Source organism: Chiloscyllium punctatum, chromosome 39 (assembly GCF_047496795.1).
Source record: "Chiloscyllium punctatum isolate Juve2018m chromosome 39, sChiPun1.3, whole genome shotgun sequence".
Classification (NCBI taxonomy): Eukaryota; Metazoa; Chordata; class Chondrichthyes; order Orectolobiformes; family Hemiscylliidae; genus Chiloscyllium; species Chiloscyllium punctatum.
Window position 1 is genome coordinate 31,708,067 of NC_092777.1, and position 18,107 is coordinate 31,726,173.

Here is an 18,107-nt window from a genome sequence, read left to right on the forward strand (position 1 = left end):
CACTAGGGGGAAATAGATGCCATCAAGTGAAATCAAGTGGAGTAACAGAATTGCAGAGCACAGTACAGAGGGTGCAGCTGAGTAGTGTTGTCAAAAGGGGTTGATGATAGGATGGGGTAAAAAAAACATTGGGAGTGTTGGTGCTGACAGAATCACTTAGCAAGAGGAGAACGAATAGTTGTTTACAAAGGTATCCTGTATCATCTGGGAGCTGTCAGACAGTGAGAAAAGAGTGAAAGCTCCCCATCTCCCTTCATTAACATCTCACACATTCACAAAATTCAGTTGAACATGTCCTGTTTACCCATCACTGTCAGCTAAACGAACTTATACTGAGAGATCTTGTCTCCATACCAGCTTATTACCTTGCTCCGTCATCTGCCGCTGTTCACATATTCTCAATACTTTTAGTGCCTTGCGTTCAGTAGTCAGAGGTACACGTTCAATATAAAGTTCCAGGTAAATGCGACCAAATTGTGGACAGTAGTCAAAATAATCTACAGCCAATTGCCAGAGGCTGAAATTAATCAACAGAAAAGATACAATATTAACTCACGAAGAGCAATACAGAAATCTCTACACCAACCCCTAAAGCAAAGTACATGGGTTTAAGGAATCATAGAATCCCTACAGTGCAGACAGACATCAATCAGCCTATCAAGTCTGCACCAACCCGCTGTGGAGTATCCCACGCAACCCCCAAACCCCACTGCCAACCCCCATAACCCCACATTTACCAGGCTAATCCATCTCGCCTGCACATCCCTGGACATTATGGGGTAATTTTAGCATGGCCAATCCACTGACCTGCACATGTTTGGACTGTGGAAGGAAACCAGAGTCGTTGGCAGAAACCTATGCAGGCACAGGGAGAATACGCAAACTTCACACAGACAGTGTCCCTAATGCTGTGAGGCAGCAGTGCTAACCACTGTGCCACCATGCCACATGATTATAATTAGCGTGACTTAGAAATAGTGTTGTTTCACTGAAAATAAAAGCTCATGAATGACTCACCTGTTGTGATTGAAGAGTCCAGAGGCATATTCCAGAATGAGGAATTCACGAAGGTTTGAACCAAAACTATCAATGAGAAAAAAAACACAAGGAAAGCACATTATAGTCTCTTGAACCACTTTGCGAAATTTGACGACAATCTTGAATGTCAAGCCTTGGAATGCAATTCAAAGAAATTCCTCCTGATCTAAGTGCAAATGGCCTGCCCCTTATCCTGATAAAGTGCTCATGGTTCTATACCCTGCCTCTTATAGAGGAAAACAGTGGTCAAGCAGTGTAAGAAGTTTCTACGTTCTTAGTCTCATCCTACTAAACCCTGGAAAATACAAACCAGTCTCCTCAATCTCTCTTTATCAGAAAGTAATACGGAGTTCATCCCTGGAATCAGTTGGTGACCTCCCTCCATGACAAGTACAACTGTTTTTAGGCAGAGGGATCAGAACTGCATTCAATACTCCGGATGTGCTCGCACCAGTATTTCACACAATCAAAGCAAGATGTCTTTGCTCTTGTGCTCAAATCTCTTGTGAGTCTTCCTAGTCACTTGCTGCTACTGCACGTCAGCTTTCAGTGATTTGAACAATGACATCCCCAAATTCTCCTTCAACATCATCACTTCCCAATTTCATGGCAGAGGAGCTGATACTATAATGCTAATGAAACCACTTCAGTAATCTACAGATTCAGGCAAGTGTGCTGGACACACAGGTTCAAATCCAGCAGTTGTAGGAATTTAGCTTCCAATTAATACATTTGGAATTCAAAGTTTGTCTCAGTTATGATCACCATGAGATTATCATGGATTGTTGTAAACATCTACCTGGGTCACTAATGCCCTTTATGGCCAGAAATCTGCCAATCTTACCCATCTGGCCCACGTGAAGCACCGGACCCAAAGCAATGACATTCATTCTCAACTACTCATTGAAGTTGTCTAGCAAGCTATTCAGTTCAAAAGCCATTTAAGGATTAGCAACAAATGCTGGCCTTGTCAGTGATACTCATATCACATCAAAGAATAAAGTAAAATATGAAGTTTCACCATTTAAGAAATGCACTGTTCTTTCAGTTCTATTCTATTTCATCTATAACGCTCTTGTCCACTCCCCAATTCTGTCCAAATCCTCTTGAAGCTGTATTGCATCCTCTTGACAAATCAGATGTCCAACTATTTTTTGTGTCATCCACAAACTTGGACATATTATTTTTGGCTTCCACATGCAAATGGCTGATAGTCAGTTTAACTCATGCACAGACTCATAGAATCCCTACAGTGTGGAAGCAGGTCACATAGCACCTTGAGTCCACAGGGACCTTCCGAAGAGCCTTCCAACCAGACCCACCGACCCCACTTTATCCCTGTAACCCTGCATTTCCCATGGCTGACCCACCTAGCCTGCACATCCCTGTATACTATGGACAATTTATTACGGCTGATCGACCTAACCTGCACATCTTTGGACCATGGGAGGAAACGCATGCAGTCATGGGGAGAATGTGCAAACTCCACACAGACAGTCATCTGAGAGTGGAATCGATCCCAGGTCCATGGCATTGTGAGGCAGCAATGCTAACATCTGAGCCACTGTGCTGCCCTGATTCTTGCAGTATCCCCTAAGTCGCAGCCTTGCAACCTAAGAATGTTCCATTTATTCTCATTCTGTTTTCTTTTCATTCATGCGACTGCAGTAATGCAGAGTGGTGGGACCTGAGCCCAGAGATCCTTTTGTAACAAGGACTGATGGGATTTGGGTTGCAATCTCATCCTGGAACACAGCCTTGTGACCCAAATCCAAACTGAAACCACACCGAGGTGGGACCTGGGGTCAACCAGACAAGAAGTCCTCTTAAATTAAAAACCAAAACCCGCAAACATCACTGTTTCAGAACATTATTTCCTTTAAGTCTTTTTTCCAAACTGCACAAATAAGTTGGACACTAACTGCACTGCAGTGAGTGAACACATAGAGAAATGTTAAGCAGCAGCCTGTCAACAGCACAGCTCAGAAGTACCAATAATATAGTACATTATTGTCAGGCAAAATCCAAGCTCAGACTGACAAACTGCATGCAAGCACATAACCCAGTAGATTAAGCATACACACTCACTGAAGATTATGGGATTGGAGGAGTTTGCAATGATCCAACAAGTCTGTCAGGTGAGCCACAAACCACCAATTATTCAGGACGATGCTGTAACGAGAGGCATATGAAACTTATGAGCTTATAGAAACATGAGCAAAAATATGCATCTCATGGCACATACCAGGATAGGAAAACAATGCTTCGATAAAACGTAAAAATGCTTGTAGAGTATTGGCAGCATCTAGGTTTGCTGCCACATGCATTTCAAAAAATAAAGCACTATAACAGGACCTTGCATTGTCCTGCAATTCCACCAATTGCTCAATGAGTCAATCCAACAGCTGAAAGGACAAGTCAAACTTGAGCTAAGAAGTACATCTTAGAACAGAATAGGAAAGAGAATTGAGAGATATGGGAAAAGAGGATAGGAGGGAGAGAAAAGCACCCTTTTTGGCATAAAAGTGTTTCCTAAAGGCATTACCAAATAGATCTTGACACAAAGCCACATGGGAGATATTAGGACTGAATATTTTATCCAAGTCATAGAGACGTACAGCGCGGAAACAGATCCTTCAGTCCAACCCACCATGCCGACCAGATATCCCAACCCAATCTCGTCCCACCTGCCAGCACTTGGCCCATATCCCTCCAAACCCTTCCTATTCATATACCCATCCAAACGCCTTTTAAATGCTGTAATTGTACTAGGCTCCACCACTTCCTCTGGCAGCTCATTCCATACACATACCACCCTCTGCGTGAAAACATTGTCCCTTAGATCCCTTTTATATCTTTCCCCACTCACACTAAACCTGTGCCTTCTTGTTCTAGACTCCCCGACCCCACGGAAAAAACTTTGTCTATTTATCCTATCCATGCCCCTCATGATTTTATAAACCTCGATAAGATCACCCCTCAGCCTTTGACGCTCCAGGGACAACAACCCCAGTCTGTTCAGCCTCTCCCTATAGCTCAGATCCTCCAACCCTGGCAACATCCTTGTAAATCTTTTCTGAACCCTTTCAAGTTTCACAACATCCTTCTGATAGGAAGGAGACCAGAATTGCATGCAATATTCCAAAAGTGGCCTAACCAATCACCTGTACAGCACAACATGACCTCCCAATTCCTGTACTCAATACTCAGACCAATAAAGGAAAGCATACCAAACACTGCCTTCACTATCCTATCTACCTGTGACTCTACTTTCAAGGAGCTATGAACCTGCACTCCAAGATCTCTTTGTTCAGCAACACTCCCCAGGACCTTACCATTAAGGTGTATAAGTCCTGCTCAGATTGCTTTCTCAAAATACAGCAACTCGCATTTATCTGAATTAAACTCCATTTGCCGCTTCTCCACCCATTGGCCCATCTGATCAAGATCCCATAGTAATCTGAGGTAACCTTCTTCACTGTCCACTACACCTCCAATTTTGGTGACATCTGCAAATTTAGTAACTATACTCACATCTAAATCATTTATATAAATGACAAAAAGTCGTGGACTCAGCACCAATCCTTGTGGCACTCCACTGGTCAGAGGCCTCCAGTCTGAAAAGCAACCCTCTACCACCACCCTCTGTCTCCTACCCTGGAACCAGTTCTGTATCCAAATGGCTAATTCTCCCCGTATACCATGAGATCTAACCTTACTAAACAGTCTCCCATGGGGAACCTTGTTGAATGCGTTACTGAAGTCCATATAGATCATGTCCACCGCTCTGCCCTCATCAATCCTCTTTGTTACTTTTCCAAAAAACTCAATCAAGTTTGTGAGACATGACTTCCCACACACAAAGCCATGCTAACTGTCTCTAATCAGTCCCTGCCTTTCCAAATACATGTAAATCGTGTCCCTCAGGATTCCCTCCAACAACTTGCCCACCACCGACGTCAGGCTCACCGGTCTATAGTTCCCTGGCTTGTCCTTACCATCATTCTTAAATAGTAGCAACATGTTAGGTAACCCCAGTCTTCAGGTACCTCACCTGTGACTATCGATGATACAAATATCTCAGCAATGGGAGCCAGCAATCACTTCCTTAGCTTCCCACAGAGTTCTAGGGTACACCTGATCAGGTCCTAGTGATTTATCCACCTTTATATGTTTCAAGACATCCAGCACCACCTCCTCTGTAATATGGACATTTTTCAAGATGTCACCATCTATTTCCACACATTCTATATCTTCCATATCCTTCTCCACAATAAACACTGATGCAAAATACTCATTTAGTATCGCCCCCATCTCCTGTGGCTCTACACAAAGGCTGTCTTGCTGAACTTTGAGGGGCTCTATTTGCTCCCTAGTTACTCTTTTGTCCTTAATGTATTTGTAAAAACCTTTTGGATTCTCCTTAACCCAATTTACCAGAGCTGTCTCATGTTCCCTTTTTGCCCTTCTGATTTCCCTCTTAAGTATGCTCCTACTGCCTTTATACTCTAAGGATTCACTTGATCTCTCCTGTCTATACCTGAAATATACTTCCTTCAAGTGTTAGGTTTTTAGGAGTCTTTTAAAGAAGGAGAGGCAGAGATGTGGATAAGCTTATGAAGGGAATTGCAGAGCTTAGGGCCTTGACAGATGAACAGCAACCAATAGTGAAATACTTAAACTGGGGATGCACAAGAAGTTAGAATTCGAAGAGCAGAAAAATATTGAATGGCGGCAGGAGATTACAGAAACACGGAGGGAAAAGCCACACAAGGATTTGAGATCAACAATGAGATTTTAAAAACTGAGACATTATTGAACCAGGAAATAATGTTGGCTCCCAAGTACAGGGTACTAATGAAATGGACTTAGCAATTAGGGATCTAGGAGCAGAATTTTGAGAGGAGTTGGCACTTGTGGATGCTGGGCAGCTGGCTAGAAGAGCATTTGAATAGTCAAGTCTAGAGGTAACAAATGCATGAACAAGGGTTTTAGAGGCAGAGGACCTAGTAAGATAAGAGGCCAAATCAGAATCAGGATGAAAGTAATAATGCCTAAACCATGGTTATTGTGCTTGCGTGTGAGTAGTAAATATGACTAGGTAGTTACAGATACAGATTGCCACAGTGGAAATATTCAAAGTTTGGGAGAAGATTTGTAGCTCGGCTGCTCGTTGCTGTGGTTCTGTTTGTCAAGCTGGGAATTTGTCTTGCAAACGTTTCGTCCCCTGTCTAGATGACATCCTCAGTACTTGGGAGCCTCCTGTGAAGCGCTTCTGTGCTGTTTCCTCCGGCATTTACAGTGGCCTGTCTCTGCCGTTTCCAGTTGTCAGTTCCAGCTGTCCGCTGTAGTGGCCGGTATATTGGGTCCAGGTCGATGTGTTTGTTGATAGAGTCTGTGGATGAGTGCCTTGCCTCTAGGGATTCCCTGGCTGTTCTCTGTTTGACTTGCCCTATAATAGTAGTGTTGTCCCAGTCGAATTCATGTTGCTTGTCATCTGTGTGTGTGGCTACTAAGGATAGCTGGTCCTGTCGTTTCGTGGCTAGTTGGTGTTCATGGATACGGATCATTAGCTGTCTTCCTGTTTGTCCTATGTAGTGTTTTGTGCAGTCCTTGCATGGGACTTTTTACACTACATTGGTTTTGCTCATGTTGGGTATCGGGTCCTTCGTTCTGGTGAGTTGTTGTCTGAGAGTGGCTGTTGGTTTGTGTGCTGTTATGAGTCCTAGTGGTCGCAGTAGTCTGGCTGTCAGTTCGGAAATGCTCCTGATGTATGGTAGTGTGGCTAGTCCTTTGGGTTGCGGCATGTCCTCGTTCCGTTGTCTTAAACTACTGGACTTATGCCTCACAACACACTTCACATTCAACAACCAGATATACGAACAAATCAACGGAACACCCATGGGCTCACCGATCTCTGGACTCATAGCAGAAGCAGTAATGCAAAAGTTAGAACAAACAGTCTTACTGCAAATTCAACCCAAACTCTGGGTCAGATATGTGGATGACACCTTTGTAATAATTAAAAACACAGGAATAGAGAACACACACCAGATCATCAACGCCACACTCACAGGAATCCGATTCACTAGAGAGGAAGAAAAGGACAACCAACTCCCATTCCTAGACGTGATGGTACAGAGAACACCGAACGGAGAATTCACCACAAAGGTTTACAGGAAAGCCACACACACAGATTAAGTCCTAAACTATGAAAGCAACCACCCCAACACACACAAACGAAGTTGCATCAAGACACTATTCAAAAGGGCCACAACACACTGCAGCACACCAGAACTGCAAAAAGAGGAAGAGGAACACCTATACAAGGTATTCGCCAAAAACGGATACCAGTGCAATTTCAATCAACAGATGCCTAAGAGAAAGACAACGGAACGAGGACATGCCGCAACCCAAAGGACTAGCCACACTACCATACATCAGAAGCATTTCCGAACTGACAGCCAGACTACTGCGACCACTAGGACTCATAACAGCACACAAACCAACAGCCACTCTCAGACAACAACTCACCAGAACGAAGGACCCGATACCCAACATGAGCATAACCAATGTAGTGTAAAAAATCCCATGCAAGGACTGCACAAAACACTACATAGGACAAACAGGAAGACAGCTAACGATCCGTATACACGAACACCAACTAGCCACGAAACGACAGGACCAGCTATCCTTAGTAGCCACACACACAGATGACAAGCAACATGAATTCGACTGGGACAACACTACCATTATAGGGCAAGTCAAACAGAGAACAGCCAGGGAATCCCTAGAGGCATGGCACTCATCCACAGATTCTATCAACAAACACATCGACCTGGACCCAATATACCGGCCACTACAGCGGACAGCTGGAACTGACAACTGGAAGCGGCAGAGACAGGCCACTATAAATGCCGGAGGAAACAGTACAGAAGCGCTTCACAGGAGGCTCCCAAGCACTGAGGATGTCACCGAGACAGGGGACGAAACGTTTGCAAGACAAATTCCCAGCTCGGCGAACAGAACCACAACAACAGTGGAAATATAATGTTGAGCAATACCAGAAACCTAGCAAAAAACTGGATGTTAAATATTCCAGGGTATAAGGTATTCAGCAAAGGAAAAGAGGTGGGGAGAGATATATTTTAAGGAGAGCATTACAGTGCTGGAGAAAGAGGATATCTCAGAACATTCAAAAAGAGAATCAATTTGGCTACAGCTAAATAGCAAACATGGTACAAAACTACATTGCTTCATGTAGTCTACAGACCAGCGACTAAGGACTTATAGGAACAAATTTGAAGGGAAATTACAGAGCAATGCAAACATTATAGTTATAGTATAGGACTTTAATTATCCAAATATACACTGGGATACTGTTAGTGTAAGAAGCAGTAAGGGGCAAGTGTTTTTAGATTGTGCTTGGGAGAATGTCCTGTAGCATCATCCAACAAGGGAAACTGCACTGTTGGTGCTGGTTCTTGGAAATGGTATGGGTCAAATGGATCAAGTGACGGTTTTAGGACAATATTTAGGAGAGTGCTGATTGTGCCGTAAGGATCATTATGATGGTGGAGATTGACAGTGGTCAATCCAGAGTAAGATAAATCAATATGTGGAGAGCCACTTTAATGAGGCAAGAATGGAACTGGGCAGTACAGAATGGATAGAAAGGTTGGCGGGAAAACTAAGCAATGGCTTAGCCTCACAGAGGACATGGTTGGGTTCAGTTAATGTATAAACAAATCCAGAGTTCACCAAATGACTTAGAAATAGAAATTAAGGTAAAGGAGAAAAAGAATGTTTATATGAGGTGTCAGTTAGAAAATACAATTGAGAACGAAGAAGAATACAGAAAGATCAGAGGGGAGGTGAAAAAGTATATCAAAGAAGCAAAGAGGAATGATGAGAAAAGTATGGCAGCCAACTTAAAGGAGCATCCCAAAGTCTTCTGTAGACTCAGAAATAATAAGTGGTACAAGGAGTAGGGCGGATTGAGGACTAAAACAGAGAATCACAAATGGTTTCAGAGGGGCATGACTGAAGTATTAAATGAATACTTCACATCTGTCTTCACCCACAAAGCAGATGCTACTTAGACCATGGTGACTGAGGAGAAAACTGTCGCTAGGAGAGTATAGCAATGTTACAGGGATGGAAGGAGCTGAACTTAGTGTGGGATCAGAAGCTCGTATCCAGACCAAATAGGATGGTGATCCTAAAAAATTGTCTGTTTCAGCACCAAACAGTGACCATGACGAAGGATAGTTGGTGTCCTGGGAACAAGAATGATTTTGGTCTTATTGAAAGTTCTGCTTGACCATGACTGGAAGTCAGCAGCTGAAGTGACGCTGAAAAGACTGAGTTGATTTCAGAAAGAAAGCCTAAATCTCTTTCCCTCTTGTGGCCTGGGCACGGCAAGAGGAAGAAATGGATTTAATTCGTAAAGAACCACTTTCTCATTCAGGATAAAACGATAGAAATCATCTATTTTTTTTCCTGAAGGCAGTAGAGATATGATTTGGCAGTCTTTATCCAATTGAAAGGTGGATGCCCATGCTTACCTGCAGTCTTTCAACACCTGGTGGATGTTGAATTCAAGCGCTGCCAACAAGATACGGTCTAGAGCCTCAAGCCTGCTCCCAGAGGACATAAAATTATTTAAACAGATCTGCAAACAACAACAGAGAAGAGTCACTGTCAGTGTAAGGTCACAATGTTGACAAAATAATCGCTAATAGCTCAGTGTGTGTTCATTTCCAGCCTCTTAATCCTTCTCCGAGCACACAATCATCAACCTCCTTCTAACCTACCCTGACTAGGCTCTTTTGAAATGTCCTCACTCTTTCCAATCACAATTCAAATTCCCAGTCTACATAGACTTCTTCCTTCCTTAATGTTCATTAAGTCAATACACTGCACTCTGACCTCACTCTTTCCGGAGATCTTGAAACTATAGCAATTTACATATCTGTCAGTTTGTACTCTTTCATAAAATCTATCCCTTTTTAACATCCATAACTGCCTGTCTTCCTTGTATACATATCGCATGCAGTGCCAAAGGTGTTGTCCTTCCAGTTTAGGAGGAACCAAAGAGGAAAATACAGAGCAAATTGAAAAGACCGATGGAATACCAATAAGCAAGTCTAGTTACACCAGTATATTCACAAACACCAAAGTGCTGAGTGCACCACCCAAAAGCTGACTGTCACAAACTAAAATGTGTTTTGCAAGCAATCTTAATATTTGAATTAATCTCAATTCACATGATGAGTCTTAACAATTACCCAGCTTAATCAATTTCAGAAAAGACTCCCCAATATTTAAATTCAACAACATCATTGATTTTACAGTGTATTCAAACATCAGAGCCAACTTCAGGAAGTTAGCAACTGCTTTGCCAAGCATTCACAACTCTGATTCATAAAACATCTGCAGAACAGGTACAGCATAGAATAGAAACATAGTAAAAACAAATGTGAAGAAACTCAGCAGTTTGGCAGCATCTGTGGAGGACAAACAGAGTTAATGTTTCAATATCAGGTGACCCTTCATGAGAACAGAATTTGTTTCCTATAAATCTCCTGATACACTGTTTCACCAAAGACTTAGTGGACGAGTACAGCATGGGTTAGATACAGGGGTAAACCTTCCTCTGCGGAGTCCCATCAACTGTCGCGCAAACTAACTTGCTCTGTATTTTCAACACTTTTTCTTAACTTTAGGTGCTTTAATATAATCTGGCCAAATTGAACTCAAAGTTAAAGGCTGATGTTTAACTTGGAATGCAGGCTGTGTATTCTGCCTCCATTTTTATATCAACATCAGGCTCAGGGATAGACTGCCTGAATAGATTCCTCCATTTAACCATATTAAAGAACACTGTTGACAGAATAAGAACAATATTTTACTGGATAACCCACGCAGTTACAAATTCTCTGAAGATTTCTTACCTCAGCGTATTGATAAAGGTCTGTAGGTTTTACAGTTGGATGACAGTACAACAGCTTGCTGACCAGTAGATGGTACCAGGTAGACAAGAGATCCTTCTTGTCACTCACTGCATTTTCATCACCCGCGAGGATCTAAAGGAGGAAACAGAAATTGTTTTGAGTTCTTTACAAAAGTTGTCCCTCAAACATTCTAAACATCAATTCCTTGCGCTCAGTCTGGAAGGAGTAGAGGTATGATAACTGGCCATGCTGCAGTGGTTCAGTGTGAAGTAGCAAAGCGAACATCAGTTCAGGTTCTCAATGCTAACTGCCAGCAGCAGAAAGCACAAGTAAAAAGACACCAAGCAGAATGCCTTGACCGTTCATGAGATACTCTTTCATTTGTTCCAAGAAATTTGAATAATCCCAATTGCAGGACATTTACATATTTTCAGTCAACATGTTCAGAAATGTTATGACATATCTGTGAAGCAGGTAACACTATCATAACAGCCTCCTTGCAGGACGTTTACACTTATTAAAACAGTTACCAGCGTACATTACAAAGGAAATGCAGCTGAAGGAATTATTCAGTGAACACACCTAGAATTGTCTCTGTGTATGGCAATGAGAGCAAAATCTCTTTTTAATTGTCTCTTGAACATTTAATGCTGTTATGAGGAATATCATAAGGCTTGTATAGGTAAGGTTAATGGGTCCAAACGCCTTGACTTGGTGGGTAAATAAATAACTTGATGTGGGGTTGAAACCACAGTGCATGATTGATCTCAGGACAGATTTTATTGAATCTACATATAATTGCCAGATCATGATTGATCTCCATTTCAGCTCCACTCATTAATCTTTGATTCAGGACAGTTATTCATCTATAAAGCATGAGGAATTTGTACATTTTACTTACAAACACAGAGCAGGATTAGGCCAACGGCCCCTCAAGCCTGCTCCACTATTCAATAAAATCATGGCCAATCTGACTGTTACCAATAATCTGCATTACTGTCTACCCCAATAACCTGTTATCCCCTTGCTTAACAAGAACCTATCTCTTTCTACTTAAATTATTCAATGCCTCTGCTTCCGCCACCTTATCAGGAACAGAGTTCCAATAACTCACAACACTCAGAAAATATTTTGCCTCATCTCGATTAAATTGGCAACCCTCAACTCTGAAACAGGTTCTCTCTGTCAAGATTAGTCACAATCTGCCATGTTTAAATAAGGTCACCACTTACTCTCCTAAACACCAGTCGATATAAATCTAGCCTGTTCAATCTTTCATCTTCAAATAATGCACTCATTCCAGCTATGAATCTGGTAAACCTTCTCTGAACCTCTTCCAATGTATTAATTTTTAAATTCCTTCTTAAAGAATAATTCCTCCTTAAATAAGGTCAACAGTGTAATACACAGTATTGCAGATGCAGTATCATATTATATAACTGAAGCACAGCCTCTCCACCTTTGGATTGAATTCACTTTGCTATTAACTTTTCTAATTCCTTGCTGTGATTTGTGCATTAGGACACATCTCAGACCTCTGCACCCTTTCATCTTTTAGAGAATAGGCTCCTTTTTTATTATTCTTTGTGCCAAAATAGACAATTTCATATTTCCCTACATTGTACTCAATTTGCTGCATTTTGTTTTGCCCATTTATTTAATTTATCTATATTTTGTAGCTTCCATTTGTCCTCTTCACAACTTACTTTCATACCTATCTTTATATCATAAGTAAATTTCGCAATCATACCTTCTATCTCTTTATTGAAATAATTTGTATATTAGCGTAGACTGTTGAGGTCTCAGCTCTATCTGTATGGCATACCTCTTTTACATTTTGCTGAAAAGACCCATTTCTATTTGATTTCACTCAGCACAAACTGGGTGCGGGGGGGGGGGGGGGGGGGGGGGGCGGTGAAAACATTTGTGCAAACATGTTCAAGCAACAAATAATTTTTGTATTAAGTTGGAGTGATGAATTTGAAGAGAAACTGAGATGGATTTCTCTATAAAGGGATAGCCCTGCTGTTCCTAAAGACTTTCTCCTGGTTTCTAAATGTTTTAGTGTTCTGATGATCTGCAAGAGTTCCATAAATAGCCTGCTGCTGGGGTGGTTGTTTTTATTGGCTTCTTTATCGTTCATATACTAAGAATGAACGAGAGTTTTACCATTTTCAAAAACAGTTTCACTGTACACACCGGGATATAAATACACAAATGTAAATGGGTCATTCACCCACTTGAGCCTAGTCTCCCATTCATTGAAAATCTTGGCTGATCCGGGAGTGCCACATTCACACCTACCCCTGATCAACTTTAATCCCTTGATTATCAACAATCTATTTACCTTCGCCTTAAAAATATTCAAAGATTCTGCATCTTATAGTTTTTGAGGAAAAGAATTACAGACTCATGATTGTCTGTGAGGAAAAAAATTATCATTTCTGCCTTAAATGAGCAACTTATTTTGAAAGTGAGCCAAAGTTCTAGATTCTGCTTCAAGAGGAAACATCCTTTCTATATGCACTCTTAAAGAACCCCATAGGATCTTGTATATTTCAATCAAGTCACCTTTTACTCTTTTGAACTCCAGCGAGTACAAGCCTAGCATGTCCAACTTTTCCTTATAAGGCATCCTACCCATTTCAGACTAGATTGGGTTGGGATATCTGGTCGGCATGGACAGGTTGGACCGAAGGGTCTATTTCCATGCTGTACATCTCTATGACTCTATAAGTATTCAGTTAGTAAATATTGTCTGAACTGCCTCCAATGCATTCACATATTTTCTTAGGTAAGGAGACCAATACTGTGCACGGTACTCCAAATTTGTCTTGGCAATGCCCTGGAAAGCTCAAGCATAACCTGAACTCTTCTCGTAATTAATGATAAACAATAAGGTTCATTGACAACTCAGCAATGGCATTCTTTCTTACCTTGCAGATTAGCAGCAGTTTGTCATTGGATGCAAAAGTTCCCTCTTTCAAGCACCGCTCACATTCCTCTTGCCAATAACGCCATTTCAGCTCAAACTCAGTTATAGTTTGATAACTGCCATGCTGAGGTGAAGGCAAAAAAAAAGTGAAGAGAGCATGTAACAGTTCGATTCTCTGATCATACAGATAATATGCATTTTACAGCACGTTAAAATTTGAGCATTAAAGGACATTGAAAGAAAGACTGGACCTTTGCTGCAGTAGTGCTCATTTGGAAAATGAACTTAGCCAGTCCCCTGTTCTATACACTAAGCAGCATCAATCCAGCTTCAGAAGTATAAATGTATACTTTTGCAAATTATTCTGTCTGTTTTCTAAGCTTAGCTGGGAAATAGCAGTTGAAATGAGACAAATTGTCTTAATTTCTCAAACTTAGGGCAACGCAGAGAAAAAACCAGCAGGGACCTGTTTTGATCACTGTTCAGCTGTCCTGGGTTGGAACATGTTTGCAGGTAGCAGTAAAGCCTGACATTGTAAAGCCTGTCTGTGCTGCTAGACTGGTGGGTTAAGCCTCACATAAATAACAGATGCTTTACAAGAAGAAGCCAGACAAATCATAGCTTAAAGAAAAATACTTTCGCAGTCATCACTCGAGGGAAGAGACAAAAAAACTGGCAAAAACAAAATTAGCCATTTGAATCAGCGTACAAAATTACTTTTGCAATTCCACCCAAGAGTGAGTCTGGATGGGATGCTCTTTGCAGAGTCAGTGTGAACTTGTTGAGACTGAATAGCCTGTTTCCACACTGGAGGGATTCTAGGATTCTATGAGTAAATGTCTTCAGGGAATGACAGGAAGGTAGGATGAGTGGGGTGTGGTGGGGAAAAGGCAGCAAACAAAACCAACTGAGCAACATACAGAGAAAAAGGGCATCTTTCTCATCAGTTCATCCATACATCTGTACATTGAACTTTTTGCAGGTTCAGTCGCAGCCTTCTTAGCCAGCAACTGTCGAGCCTCGTCCAAGCGGCCTTGTAGCACATAGCCAGTAACCTAGAAAAATATAAGCAAGCATGTTACAAGTGTCAGACCCTCAACTTCTCTGCCTTAGAGATAGTCCAACTGACAGACTAGGTACTTCACTCAAGCTCTTAGATTCCTCCTGCAAGGCAAAACTCCTGTTACACCTCATCTTGAAGATGAACTCCAACGCCTCCTCACTATCATTGCCATTTGTACCAGAAATCTGAATGTACCACTCTGAGTCACTAGAGCTCCATTGCAAATGGCATATTAATTATTTCATGGTACACGAGATGAGGAATTTTAAATTTCTTGCAGGTACCCAGTCAGGGCACTGTCCAACTACTGTCATTGCCTAAGATTAGAAATTATGGGGACCATCACAATAAAATACACTCAACCTCACACTCTTCTCAGCACCAGGAATCAGGTGGTGACCAGGAACAGGAGGCCTGGCCATTCTATCCCCTCATTAACCAGCTTACTTCTGGTCGACATCCACACTCATCTGCAATACTGTAACAAAAGTTGGAGCTCTGATGGAATATTCCCTTTCTTCCCCAGTAAAACCAGGCCTTTTGTCTCAGCTAAACCTTTGAATACTAAGATATAATCCTTATGTCTCCTGACCCACACAATTCCTGGTGATGCCTGGACATAGTGTTTGCATGTTGTATCCAGCTGAGACATGAATGAGAATGAGATTCTTCCTGGCCAACATGACTCAAGTAACACAGACAATCCTTTAGGACAGGGAATTTGTTCCCTAGCAACCACTATAATCTCCTCAGAGGACCTGTAGAAAGCAGCTCTAGGTCATCACTCACCACATTCCAGTAGTACAGATGTTCCACAGGGTTTTCAGAAGCCATGATCTGATCAGACATAGCATCCACCTGGCAAATATGCAGTCTGATCCAATCCAGAAGATGTGACATGAGGGAACCAGCTGCAATCACACATTAATGCCTTAGTATTTCTATGAACCACTGTTAGAACATCTAGTTAAAACGATTTAGAGTCACAACACATTTACTGCAGCCAAGTTATGGGTTAGGGTCCCTACTGGAACACGTGACCCACAGACTCAAGTCTCCATTGGGGGATGAGTCCCTCCAGGTTTAGGCAAGTACTTGTTCTGCTGGGGTACAGGTTCCACTTGATTTTACACCTGTCCAGTGGCAGGCTTCATATTTGAGCTTAATAATGCTTGTCAGGTTATTCAACAAAAGGGAATTACAATTGGCTTAACTCTTGTCTACATCCACACGCTTCCTGCAAGAGCATGAGGGCTGATGGAATCTTCCCCAGTAGAATTTGTATCAACTAGCCCTTTGGATACAGAGACATTGGCCTAATGCTCCTAATCCACATGATTTCCAGTGATGCCTGCACCAGAGTCACCTCAAGTAGGCTGCACTGATGTTTTATTTGTACAAACTTTATCTGTCTAGTAGCGGTGCTGAACCAACAGCCCATCATATTGTGAATTCAAATCCTGTCTGAACAAGATGTAAAATTTAATTTAATAAAGTTCCTAATTTGTGTTTGGCACAAGAAATGATGGTATTGACTTGTTGTAAAAACTCAACGAGTTCAATCAGTTCCTTTAGGGCAAAACACCAGGTGATAGTCAGGAACAGGAAGTCTGTCCCATTCCATCCCCTCATTAACAGCTTAACTCTGGTCTACACCTACATATGGTAACATATTGACATATCGGTTACAACAGTGATTGACTGATTGATTAAAACATAACGACTGACTATCCTAAGAATGTGTAACAAGTGTTCAACTGCCAGTGTTAGCGTCATCTATGACCCAAAATAAAATAGACAAAATTAAATTAGACAAGCCAATCAGTGGCATATACTCAGTTTTACCTTGAGCTGCCTCAATGTACAGGATCTCACAGAGATTCCAGATTATCTCCATTGCAGATAGAATTGAAACCTGCCAATAAAAGAGGAAACACCATTGTTATCCTCCCTTTTGCACAGCACAACTTTATTCCAAAATTTCAAATTGCTGTGAAAAAAAAAGGGCACAGGCCACTGCACTGGGTTAGATATCTAAAAAGGAGCTCAGATCTAGTGCAGGTCAAAGAAATACAAATCTTCTTCATCTCTTAGCTGAAAGGAAACCCTTTGTGAGATGAGATTGAAAAGATTCAATCCAGAAAGTAGGTGCCTTTGGTATAATCTAATTCATGTTGTACTTACTTGATTAGCATTTGAACTGGACAATGTAGAGGGAGATTTACTCTATACATAACCCCATACTGTACTATCCTGGGGCAGTTAAATGGGGAATGCTTAGAGGGAACTTTGCCCTGAGTCTTACCTTGTGTTGATCCTGCCCTGTGAGTATTTGATAGTTCAGAGTAGAGGGAGCTTTACAGTACTCTTTACCTAAACTGTGCTGTATTCGTTGAAAGTGTTTGACCTAAATAAAACATCTTCCCAGTTTGAGGTAGATATACGCTCTTACTAGCTTTGTAATTCTTGATTCAAGGAATATCTAGTGATCTCAGAGAGTACTTCCAGAGAATCATAGAATTCCTACAACGCACATAGGAACTATTTGGCTCAACAAGTCTGCACCAACTGTCTGAAGAGCATCCTACCTAGACCCAGCCCCCATCTTATCTCTGTAATCTCGCATGAACTATGACCAATCCACCTAGCCTGCACAACCCTGGACACTACGACACAATTTAGCATGGCCAATCCATCTAACCTGCACATCTTCAGACTGTGGGAGAAAACCTGAAAACCCGGCAGAAATTCATGCAAATATAGGGAAAATGTGCAAATTCCACACCCAAGGCTGGAATTGAATCTGGGTATCTGACACTGTGAGGCAGTAGTGCTAACTGCCATGCTGCCCTCAAAGGAGAACAAGTATCTGCATGCTCAAACTTTCTTAAAAACTCATGTCACTTTTAAAAGATCTGAGATCATCAATCTACATCTGCAACTGGTCCATCTTGTATCTGGGTTGTGAAAGTCCAGATTAGGGCAGTGAGAAATAATCTGGATATTTATTCCAGCCTCAGATAAATACAGATCATGTGAGTGAGGACTGAACTATTTCCAATATGGCATGCTGCTCACATTATGAAAATAAGTCGTGTACAAACCTAGCACAAAC

The 18,107-nt window shown here is 41.7% G+C and overlaps 1 protein-coding gene across 1 annotated transcript in view; it reads right to left on the minus strand.

Annotated features, from left to right (window-relative positions):
• Positions 1 to 18,107, minus strand: part of nup85 (nucleoporin 85) — a 40,387-nt gene that overhangs the window by 10,731 nt on the left and 11,549 nt on the right. The window contains exons 6-14 of the mRNA XM_072558393.1: positions 16,838 to 16,907; positions 15,782 to 15,903; positions 14,850 to 14,984; positions 13,931 to 14,053; positions 10,995 to 11,126; positions 9,606 to 9,712; positions 3,127 to 3,210; positions 1,018 to 1,083; positions 366 to 517 (exon numbers count right to left, since the gene is read on the minus strand). Coding sequence (XP_072414494.1) covers positions 366 to 517; positions 1,018 to 1,083; positions 3,127 to 3,210; positions 9,606 to 9,712; positions 10,995 to 11,126; positions 13,931 to 14,053; positions 14,850 to 14,984; positions 15,782 to 15,903; positions 16,838 to 16,907 — 991 coding nt within the window. The remainder of the gene's footprint in view (positions 1 to 365; positions 518 to 1,017; positions 1,084 to 3,126; positions 3,211 to 9,605; positions 9,713 to 10,994; positions 11,127 to 13,930; positions 14,054 to 14,849; positions 14,985 to 15,781; positions 15,904 to 16,837; positions 16,908 to 18,107) is intronic.